Raw genomic sequence first — 12,450 nt, 5'->3', positions numbered from 1 at the left:
CCTTGGTAGTGATGTGAGTGCCATTCGGGAGCCTGTGATGATGAATCTGCATCAACTACTTCCTAAAGTTTCAGTTCTGCCATTACTTCCCTTTTGGCCTTCATTTTTGGAAGCTGTCTTTGTAAATGTTCACCAGCTAGTGGATTATGTTTCTTAAAATGCTTCCTTAACATCATCTTTCTAGAAAGGTGTCCTGGTTTAGGAATGGTATTCTCCAGTTAAGTTTTCCCACTGAAACCATTGCATGGCACACACAGCTCACTTGCTGATTCCCCGCTTCCCTCCCTCATCCCTGCAGTGGCATGGAGAGGAGAACTGGAAGCACAAAAGGTAAAGATAAAAACAGTTTACTGGAAACACCAGTGAGGTAAGAAAAATGAACAGTAACAGCAATGATGCTAACGACAAGAAAAGAAAGAAACTGAAGACAAGACAAGAAAAGAAACGTTCTTGCTCATTGCAGAAACCCTAACAGATAATAACCAACCACTCCCTCCAGATTAGAGTCAGCATTACCCAACTACTCCCTCTGCCACACTTACTTGACCAGAAAAAAACCCTTCTTCCCAGAAAAGACTCCCTTCTCCCTGCCCTGGTAGTAACGTGACATGGTATAGAAAAACCTCTGGGTCCTGGCCATGCCACCTCCTGGGTACTGCAAAACCCTGTTCTTGCCAGAACCAAGACAAAAGTTAATATAAATCTTGATAAAACCAAATTCACCTATGATGCTGGTCAGTATTAATCCATTCTCTTTTTGTGTGTCTGTTGCCGTTATACTTGACCTATGATTTCTGAAAAAGAAGTGGTTAAAAGGAAGATTTTCTGGGATGAAAAGTCATGGGTCCAGAAGAGTGATGATGATGATGGTCTTTCCTCAGTTTTGCTCTATAATCTTCATCATGCCTAAGAACTAGCATCAGTTCTCCTTGGAATCAGACTAAAAGATGAGTAGGGAAAACTAGAAGAAGGAAGGAAAGAGGCTCTTGCCCTGTTTTACAGTCTTCAAAACCATGCTTGGACTTTTACTTGAAATGTGATATTTGTAGGAACTATAACAATTCTTTTGGACTCCAAATAATACAACATTTACAGTGTTCAAATGGAAACCCTGTTGTTCTGCTAATTAGACAACTAATGGTGATGATGTGCCTAGAAAATAAGGGGAGGTTTTAAGTACTTTTGTTCTTGACTCATGTGATTAAAAATAGTTAAAGGAATACTGAAGTGTTTGTTTCTCTGTTTTTTTTCCTCCAGACAAATACTCATCAGTTGGAATTTACTACTGCCAGTATGTATCATTCTGTGTCTGAAACCAGTCACCCTTTGCAAACAGAGGAACAGGAGATAGGCATTGATCCCTTGCAGAGTTTTTTGAACAAGCCAGGGGAAGGTGAGTTTGTATTTTTGTATTTTTTTAATTTATACCTTATATAAGTGTGTCATAATGACTGTACCTCTCATAATTTGTTTAATTCACTCAATGAAGTTGAACAGGGCAACTTAAAGAACATTTCACAGAGTATGTGAGGAACACTCTGACACTAATGAAAACCACGAAAAGTCAACTTTCAATTACAGACAGAGGCATTAGCCAAATGTTTAATGCGCTGTCATCCTTTTTTAATCATAAACCAAACACTGACTTCAGCATAAGAATATTGAAATGGAGCATGACTTTATGTTACTTTCTCAAGCATGGACTCTTACACTGCTTTTGTTTAGGGATCTTTTTTGTTTGTTTTCCTTTTTTTTTTTTTTTCTATTTTTTTATAATTTGTTTCTGCAGTAAATTTCAGTATGTTGTTTTGGACAAAATTATGCAAATAAAAAGTCTGATTTTTGTTTGACTCAGCCTATGTTCATATTTAAAAAAAAAAAAATCTTGAAGCTAAGGTAGAATGAATAGGCTCTAAAGATAGAAATTACTAATAACCTGAAGCAAATTAGTTAAATGCAGTATTTGGAAGACCCTAATGAACAATGAGAATAAACTGGTTGGATAATGCAATGCCTGTCTGTTTTGCTCATCTTTTCTACTTATTTGCTAGTAGTGACAGTGTAGTTGGTTCGAAGAAAGTGATAAGCTTAATGAGAAAGCTCGTCCTTGTCATGAAAACATTTCTCAAGTACTCAGTTATACACAGTGGCACCTTAACTACCTGTAATTTTCCAGTCATTGAACACATGTACCAGGAGGGCAAAATAAAAAATTTATTTTAAATTACAGAGTTGAAACAACTTTGTCACATTTTCTAAGTCCCTCACCCAGATCAACTACTCTATGTGGGTGTATCTGTTTATAAATCCTCTGTTTACTAGTGCTTATTAAAAAGCTATGTCAAGTTCTGCTCAGTCAGGTTTATTACTTCAGTTTAGAAGAAGCTGATGTTTTGCTTCAAAACATATTGGTAAAACTTCATTGTCCCTTTGAGTTAATTTTTTCACTGTTTCTTCATTGGTTTATAAAGCTTCTTCAGTGTTTGAAAATGACAATGTACATCATGGTGAAACTATTTTAAAACCTGACAATTAAATGGAATAGCTTTTCTAGGTCACTGTTTCTTTTCTATTGTATTTGACATCTTAACAATATCAAACCATTTTAGCCTGATAAACCAAATGCACTTTTGCACATATTTTAGAAACTTGAAAATAACCATTTTTTTCAATAAGCTAAAATAATAACCATTTTCAGAAGGAAAAACAGCTTGCTTCTAGTCTACCCCAGTCAAGAAAAAGATAAACATTTTCTTCTGATTTCTACTTGCTTTAAAAATTTGATAATTCTTTCAACTCTATTTCAAGAAAAAGCAAAATTTTCACCCTGTTAAAAAAAAACACTGTAAATTAATTTTACCCTTTATTGTGCCCAGAAGCGATTAGTTACCTTGACTGAAAAGGTTTCTCATTTTTATCCCAACCTTAACATTTCTATGACATACAAAGTTATTAGGATTGAATTGATGTTTAAAAGTGCCATTAATTCATTTACCCCAAATGTTCATTAACAATGTAAATGTATGCTGATGTTCTATGAGACAAGGAAGTGACTAATGACTCTTCGCACTAACAACACTTAAAATGAATAGAAACTTTAGATAGCTAATCTTGAAGTAATCAAGACCCTCATTCAGCTTGGCATCTCTGTATGCTCTAAAACAGCTGTCAACTGTTAAAAATATATACACAACACACACATACGCACATGCGAGGATAAAGATATGTAAATACATGGTTCCCCAAGTCATAAAGGTTACCAACTATGGTACATTTTTTGTGTTCTATCTATGTAAATATTTTATATAAAGCATCCATTTCATCTTCATAGCCTTTTTTGCTGTGAAACACATAGTGCATTTTAATTTGAAACTTTATATATCCAGAATAGGTCTCTGAAGTTTTTAATGTTTCATTTTGAATAAAGTGTGTGTATGGTTGGTGTTAGCTCTGTAGGCATCAAAGTGTGCAGTTGTTCCTGTCCATGCAGTCTGTCCATCATTGTCTTCACTAAAGTGTTTCAAGACAAGGTTCTTCAATGCAGCCTCAAGTTTCAGGGGTGATACAGAATCAACTTAAAATCTCTATCCTAATTTTTTGTATCATGAATCACAGAGATACGGTGGAGTGGTGGTCGACTGGAGACCTTCTGGTCAATATTGTAGAATATCAATATATCTGAATTGTGTTTTTGAAGCATGGCTGAATGCTTACCTTGGAGGCAAAGTGATAAAAGCCTTCACTGAGATGAGGTGATTGGAAAAAAACACAGCATAGATAAGCGTGCTGAAAATAAATATTTAGTTACTGATCTAGTCAGATTTATAAATCTACATGAAGTGTTGTACTTCTAGCATGTGCAATTCATACCAGAACTTGATGGAGAACCAGAAGATGTCATGTCCAGCTGGAGTTACAAAATTCTCTCACAGTTTTCATAAAATTAAAGAAATCTCAAAAATACACGGATTGCTGTTAAGTATTGCTGTTTGGAAAACTGCATGCGTCAACTACTTTTTGTTCATTTGCTGTCAGCTTGAAAGGGTATATTGGATAGGATTCCAGAAATATGTTGAGTCTAGTAGTACTCAGTGCTTTTATGAAAATTTCAGTGAAGGAATAGAGAGAAAACATGGTTTATTTGGGACAGGACTGTTGACACAATGGAAAGTGGATGTAAAATTCAAAGTATTCTTGAGATTTTGGAGAAGTGGCCTGAGAAAATTAAGACATGGTTCACTAGGAACAGCTGCAAGGATTAATGTTGCAGATGCTAGGCATGAGACAGTTACCTAGCTGAACAAATGAAAGTAGATCATTACAGATGAGGTAAGTGTCATTTGGAGAAAGGTCTGGGTGCTGGTAGCTCTCCAGATTTTATGTAACTAATAAACTTTGAATCTTGAGTTAAGATGAGCCATGAGAATGTGCTTGTTTGCAAGTTTGAAAAATTCAGAATTAGCCTTTACCTGTAAAGATCTTTTTCTATCCCTTTAAAATATTTCAAAAAATCCATTAAGATAGTATTGTTGTCCTTTTCTATTGATTAATTTGGCCTGTGTTGTTTTCCTTATGTCTGGTTTTTCTTTCAAGATAAAAAAAAAGGTACATGCCATATATGCACTCATATTTGCTTTTTTAAATAGCATTTTTAAGTGATTGATTAGAAATGTATGGCAGGGAGTCTCACTTTTGCAATCTAATACTTCAAATGGAGGATTCTAGTTATTTTAAGAAATTTAAATTTTTGGTTGTTTCTTGTGGGTTTGGTTGTATTTTAATTTACACATATCTAGGTATGTGTGAATTACTATGTTTTCACTATGGTAGTCTTTCGACTTGATGACATCTTGCTGCATTCTCTCTTCTAAGAATCATCATGCTCTTATTCACTTTATTCTAACAATATTTTTGTGTGATACCCTCTGAAACAGGGATCTTTCAAAGAGAAATTGGTGAATCTTGGCTCTGTCTCCAGCACAGACTTTGTGAGACCTGAATGAAATTTCAAAAACATTATTGTTGTACCTTCTACCTGCATATTGCATCTGACAAACTGTTTTTCTGACTTCCAAATGCTCCAGGTTTCTGCTACATTGAAATGGGATAACTAGGTTATCTTTCTGCTGTAAATTTTTACTCCAAGTTAAAGCGTCCACCACATTCTGACGCAAGTTTTGAAGAGCGTGGTAGGTAGTATTCCCATTTCATTGATATAATGAGAAAGTTGATCCTCTAAGGACAGACTGGAACAATGCATTTAATACTCTTCAATTTAATTTGCTCAATATCACAATTAATACAATTAAGGTCACTTGAAATGAAACTATTAACAAATTGGGTAATTTACTTTAACAATGTCAGTGTGTTCTCACAATTACATTTGCTTTAATTAGTGTACAAGCTATTATTTAATAGCATACTTCACATAGAAAAATGTAATGTGTTCTTTGTTCTCAGTAGAAGAAAAGGGGAAACCTTTAATGGGTCAGAGTGTTTTGGAGTTTGGCAGGATATATTTCATGTGTAAAGGCTATAGTTGGTGGTGAGGACAGAGAAGGCTGATGTTGCTGGAAGGACAAAGATAACTACTGGAGTGTGACTGAAATTAATCCAGTTGAGCCAGATAAGTTCCCGACCTCATACTTACTATTGCATCCCTTCTGATTCTGAAACCTACCGTGAAAAAAATGAGAAATTATAACAGAGGATTCATATTTCCATTTTGGCCATATACTCTGTGTTTTTCCATTGCTTGTCTTTGGACAATTATGCTATTCTGGTGTTAAGCTCATAGCCCTGATCACTAGAAAGTATTTCCATGGAGAACTGCATCTTACATGAAATTTGAGATACCTGGTTTCTATTAGTGTCATACAGAAAACAAGTAGAAAACAGAGGGGAATGAAGTAATAAAGTAAATGCCATCTTTTCTGGACAAAGCATGTGTTATCAAATAATTTCCCCAAATCTTTAGTGTAATTCACATGGATTGTTTTGGCTCTAGACATTCCCTACAGGGTTAAGTGAATTTTTGGTGTCAGAAAATTACATTATCTTCTAACTGGTCCTTAGCTACTCAGTGTTATAAGTTAAGGATTTTTCCCCTTAAAACCCCCTTCACCCAGATATACAGTGCTAATGTGAATTGCCCTGTATGGCATTTATTTACCTCCATTTTTAGAGATCAGTTCATTTGAAGGAAAAAACCACAGAGGTCTACACCTCTCTGTATGAGAAGTACTTTCCTAGGTGAAAGCAATGGAGAATGCAAATACAGTGAGTTGTTGAAGAATTATTATTTTCTTATCAAATATTTTTGATAGCATATTTTATGACGTCATGTGTGTCATATAATGTGTGTTATTTCATCTTCTCTCCAGGGAGCGACATGTACATGAAGTATAGCATTGTGTTTTTAAGAGTCCTTTTAAATATGCATGCTACTGTGTGTTTTCATTAAAAAGACAAGATTGGAACAGAGAACCTCTTTGCATTATGCTGAAACAGAAGAGCTGAGGGTTGTGATTGTTTCTTAATGTCTTTGGGGTTCCATGCTGTGGTTTACACCAGGCCCTGAAAAAGCCCTGTGTCCTTCACTGGGGAGTTTTACCCTTCAGTCAGAAATCTTCAGTGTGCCCCACCAGTACAGTTCTTGCTAGTGGTCCTGTTCGAAACCTTTGTGCTTCTGCAGGGCTTGGCTTCCTCACTGAAGGCACAGGTATGATGGAGGAGAAGGGGCCATCCTCAGTAGTTTGTTTCACTTCATATTGGATGAATAAAAGCAAGAATGGTTTTTACGTCTTCAAACGCCATATGCTAACATAACAAGCATTTTAATATTCATTTATTAATAATAACTGCTGTTTAGCTTGCTTTTAATTGGGCTGCAACAGGATTGCAGCAACAGAGGCTTTTGGAGCAACACAGTGTATCTTGAGCTAACTCAGGCTGTCACTAGCTGCTTCCCTACAACTCTTCATTTTCCTCTTTTCTGTATTAGACATTTTTATTAAAAGATCAGTTAACAGAGAAGCTATACATATGCATGTTTAAAAATGCATATATTTAATATAGTTAGTTGAAAATCTAGTTATTTTAGCTATCACACAGTACAATTTTTACTTGAAAGACTGTATTTGTACAGGTGTTGACATGCTCTTAGAAATTTGCTTCTTGTAGGCCCTTTGGTTCCAGTGCCTTGCTGCAAATTTGTATTTAGGAATTGCAGAAGTATTTTTAATTACTTCAGCTGTAGGAGCAAATGTGAGTAGCTGCCATGGGCTTGTGAAATACCAGCTTCAAGAGATGGATTCTCCTCTCAGGAATTGGTAGATATGGGGGGTTTTGCTGGCTTCACATGAGTTGCACATTGCATTAACTCCAGTTTGGAGGTTATTCTGTGACATGGGTAACTGGCACAAACATCACGTAGGGAAATGGCCTTCAGTGGTTGATATGGCAGATACTAGGGATGACCTTTTGGACAGCAATGTCCATTCATGGAATGGTTTGTGTTGGAAGACAAATTAAAGACCATCCAGTTCCAGCCCCCCACCATGGGCAGGAAGCCTTCCACTAAATCATGTTGCTCAGGACCCCCTCCAGGCTGATCTTGAACAATTCCAGGGATGGCTCGTCCACAACTTCTCTGGGCACCCACGACTTCTCTTGATCCAAGTGAAATTTTTAAAATGTTCATTTTGGAAGTTTCACTCTAAATCATGTGAAAACAAGACCATTCTCACTAACGACACTGGCACCACTACCTCACTACAGTCATGTGAGCTGGGAATTTCCAGGACTTTCCAGATACAACTCTGCCTGAATACTGGCATAAATCACTTGTCAGCCTGATGTCATTCTTGTAACAACTCCTTGTGACCCTACTTTGATAGAGGATTTAAGCATTTCTGTTTCGTTTCTTAGCTCTTCCCAAATCCAAGTTAAAGATCAACTAGTTGGTTCTCATCTCGCTTCCTAATATTTATGTAGCATAATAATACTTGTAGTATAAAAGGAAAGAATGCAAGTTAAATGAAAAAGAAATCTAAATTTTTTTAATAAATATTACATGCTTAGAGAACCTTAAAATACCAAGAAATTTCCATTTAAACTATAGTAACCTACTGAACAGCAAAATAAAACAGAATAATCTTTTTTAATACAACCTCTGTAAATGTAATTAAATTTGTTTAAAACTAGTACATTATAAAAAGTTATACATAAGCTAACAATGAGAATACAGTCATTCTTTTGAGTATTTTACTCAGACTTTACACAGAAATATAATACTAAGGTTACTGGCCATAAATACCTTACATATTAAGTGTTTCCTGGAAATGTTCAAATTATGTTAAATGGCTATATCTCCTACATATGGAAAAGGCAGATTCTTTTAATTTAAAAAAATTGAACTGTACACATTTGATTGTACTTGTGTATGTATAATGAAAGACTAGTAAATCAGAATTCTAGCTGAGGCAAGCATGATTGGTACAGGATAATAATTAAATGTCTGGGTTCACTTCTGTCCTGACGTACCAAAGATTGTAATTTACAAAGTAGTGTATGAATTGTGAGTAGCTAGCTGATGTTACAGACCTCTGTATCTGAGATTAAATGTATGTTAAAACATTTTTAAAGAGCTTAACTGTCACAAATTTGATTGAATTAGAAATTGATTGTTCTATATAACAGAAATATGTCACTACAGATGGGATGTTTCCTGTCTTTCATGTATGTGGACATTTATAAAGACCTGGAATTCCTTATTTTAAAAAGAGAAGGTTTCAACCTGCTGTCACGAAAGTGATACTGCAAAGCTTCAGTTTTAAGCTTTCAATTGACTAATCAGCCTTATTCTTTAGCATCCATGGTACCCTCGGTACTCCCTGCCCTCGTTCTCTTTGGACATGCAAAACTAAGGCACATGAAAGGGGAGAGAAATAGAGTACTGTCATATTTAAGTGGTAATAAATTATCTGGTAAGATGTGTATTATTTATTGACAATCTGGCCTTTTAACAAAGAAAAATAGGCCTATGCTTAGGTTGCCACTGCAACAGCCGAAACAGCTGATACTTTAATGAACAACATACTGAGGGCCATCCAGGACATAAGGCAAATTAAGCAGGTTACAAACTGCATATCTTCTGTTTAGGTATAGGAGATCTCCCCAGCTCTGACAATTAGCTGCGCTGATCAGGCAAGCAGACAGACAGAAACAGAAAGAGGCCATTTGTATCAATTTGAGGAACAGAACTAGTAATGAAGTAAAATATCTGTACCAGGTAGTTTCACCTCTGCTTTGGAACAGATATTTCTAACTGCTGGTTTCAGCTTTGCAATAGCAAATAAATAAATAAATGTGCACTGCGTAACAAAAGCTTATTTTCTGTTGTTTACAAACTGAGAGCAAAGGAATAATAATACTTCTAACCTAACGGGTTTTTAAAAAGGATTAAACATTTTCTGGACATACAAGCAAATACGAATCTTGGTAACCTGACAGCTTTGTTTAAATGTTGAATTTGAGTTTCCTTTCATGAAAATCTTTTCAAAGTACAGCAATTCAGCTGTGAAAACCTGAATACATTAATGATGACAAAGAACCTCTGGAGTGAGCCAACATTTGTTTTTGTTCTTTTACAACGTTTCCTGATGAATTGCACATACAAAAGTGTTGGAGGTTATTTTAATTTTCTTTTCTTACTTTGATAATAAATGTCTCCACTGTTTACCTTTTTGGTTAAGGCACCTTATTATTACTAATCAGCTTTAATTATTTATAACAACATGACTGTGAAAGATGTTTCTTTGATGTCGAAAAAGTCAAGGGCCTGATCCTGACCCCATTAAAATTAATGGCTAGGTTCCAACTGGCTGCAAAGGTAACAAGCCTGAGTGCCCTTTAAGGGAGGCAGTCGTTCAGCCCAGGGTTCTGCATTGTGGTTAGTTGGGGTTCCTGTTGTGGGAGTGTTCCGATTTTAAGCATTTGGTGTCAAGATTTGGCCGTGCTAAGGCAGAACGCATATAACTGACTCTTGAAGTCAGTCCCAATCTTCATTTTGCTCATAAAATACACAATAATTTTAAACAGGCTAAATATACAGGATAATAAGAGAACATCTTTCTCTCTAAACATGAGCGCTAAAATGTGGGGACAGAGAGAAATGTGGATAGCATTTCGGCTTTTGTCTATCGTTTTTCAGTCAACAAGACAGCAAACTAGCTCAAATCTAAGCAATACTGGATAAGGACCATCACGTTTCACAGGCATGTGTGCCAGCTTGTGTTGAAATCTTATTTTGTTTAAGTGAACTATCAGTGGGTTTTGTTTCTGACTATTTTAAGCTTCAGATTTATATGGATGTACATAGACACACTCTGTGACAAGACTGAACACTTCTGTCAGATCTAGAATATCTTTTAGGTATTCATAAGTATCTTTGTTCAGTTTCTTCATCATGTTACATGTTTAGTTCATTACATCAGTAATCATGTGACTAACATTTCAACCACAGCACAAATAACACAAAAGGATATAGCAAATGAGACTTACTTTCACTATTTGTGACAACTGCACAAGGCTGTGATGCAATTTGTGCTCCTTGGCTTGATCTGCTTGAAAAGGGAGGTGGGACTTGGGATGTTTGTTTTGCACCTGTTTGCTTACGTCATCCTTTTAGAAGTTTTCATATACAAAAGAAGCAATGAAATTAATTCTCCTAACTGCCATAGGGGGAGCAGCCAGATTATATGTTCTCAGGCAAAAAGGAATTCGAAGCTGGTGAAATGATACTGCTCATTCATACAAAAGGTCTGCAGCAGGGCCAGGAACTTGACCCACATCATTCAAGGTGCAGGACACTGCATCGGTGATGATGCCATCCTTCAGCTCTTTCTTTTGGGCAGTTTTTTTGAGGCAGGTGGCTAATTATCTATGAAAGTGTAACTTTGGTACAGAACACACACACACAACTTTTTTGTTTTATATACAAACTTAAGTAAGCATATATCATCTTAGAAATTTCAACTAAAAGTATTTTTGGTAATGGAAGTGAAGAGTATTTCAAAAGACTCAGATCATTGTCACCTTCTCAGTATTTTGAGTAATTAAAAAAAATTAAAATGTTTTAATGAGTTTAACTATTCCTGAACCTTTAATAAATGGTGTCTCAGTACAGATATATATGGGTGTTACTATTAAAACATGATTTGGCTGCAAATGTGAAGAATACTACTCCACCTTAATGTACTGATTGTCAAAGTTGATTTATTTATGCTTATTTATTTCATAGCTTTGTATCTTAGTATTGCCAGGTCGTATCTTAAGAAGAGGGAAAATACTTCTCACAAGAGTTTTTCAAAGTAAGCACAACAGTGCTATGGTTTACTTGATGTGGTGGTGTTCAGTCGAAGGTTGGGGTCAGTGATCAATTAAGGTGTTTTACACCTTTAGTGATAAATTCTAAATGCCTTATTTCTGTACAAACAGCTGGCAGTTAAATCTTCTGCTTGGATACTAAAGTGATACACAATAATGCATGAACTCTGGGATAGGAAGACTATGCTCAAACTTTTGAACAAATCCCGTGCAGTTTAGTGCAACTGGGACCATATAATCAAAATATTAGCAAGTAGTGTGTATGATAAATTTCTCCACTAAAATTTTGATATCCCATTACAAATTATTATTCTTGATCTTCCTAAAAGTTAAAAGGCACAAACTACATCCAGATAAAACTTTTCTGGTGGTGATAATTCTTTTCTTCTGAGAAATTGGATTTGTAATGGAATCAACGATTTAACCTTAGGAAAAATTAACTGTATAGTGTTTCAGTAGTAAGTACAATTAAAGGGATAGATCATGTAATACATGAGAAAATATGTTTGCAATGATCTGATAATGTTTTGAGTTTCATTATGAAGGGGTACATTTTTTAATATGTTAGTTGTAATTTTGGAAGATGCCAATGTTTGTTTTGTTTTGTTACATACAATTTGAAATATTTAAAGGGTGGAGCAATGAAACATAAATCTGTCCGTTATTGGGCATTTCTACTTTGCACACAGATGAATTCTCATCAAATTTGATTTGCTGACTGGTGGCCAGAACAGATGTTATCTTAATGGAGGAGAGAAGCATATGGAGCCACAGGGCCACCTCCAAACTTCTGTGACCCAATATTGTTTCATTGTTCATTGAAGTATGAAAGAAAATACTTCTTTGCAAAAGTCCGCAAAGCTCCATTCTGTAATATTACAGCTAGGTCACCACAACATTATTGCCTTGCTAAGATGAAGATTTTATTGCCAGAAAAAGTGTAGCATTAATTGTTGCTATTCTAAAAAAAGGAAAAAGAAAATTAAAAGTACCCCAGGCAGATGAGCTTGTGTCTTTTGCTTATTTGAATTTGAAAGAAAGAAGGGCTGTAAATTAGAGCTT

At 35.5% G+C, this 12,450-nt stretch overlaps 1 protein-coding gene across 5 annotated transcripts in view; it reads left to right on the top strand.

Annotated features, from left to right (window-relative positions):
• The window catches only part of TBC1D5 (TBC1 domain family member 5), a 316,256-nt gene that overhangs the window by 128,782 nt on the left and 175,024 nt on the right, over window positions 1-12,450 (top strand). For all 5 annotated transcript variants that reach the window (XM_041466381.1, XM_041466380.1, XM_041466383.1 and 2 more), the window contains one exon: window positions 1,258-1,393. In XM_041466381.1, the coding sequence (XP_041322315.1) occupies window positions 1,294-1,393 (100 nt within the window). In that variant the 5' untranslated portion in view covers window positions 1,258-1,293. The remainder of the gene's footprint in view (window positions 1-1,257; window positions 1,394-12,450) is intronic.

Source organism: Pyrgilauda ruficollis, unplaced genomic scaffold (assembly GCF_017590135.1).
Source record: "Pyrgilauda ruficollis isolate IOZ18807 unplaced genomic scaffold, ASM1759013v1 scaffold2, whole genome shotgun sequence".
NCBI lineage: Eukaryota > Metazoa > Chordata > Aves > Passeriformes > Passeridae > Pyrgilauda > Pyrgilauda ruficollis.
Note: the sequence above shows the minus strand (reverse complement) of the source record. Positions and strands in the feature narration are given on the sequence as shown.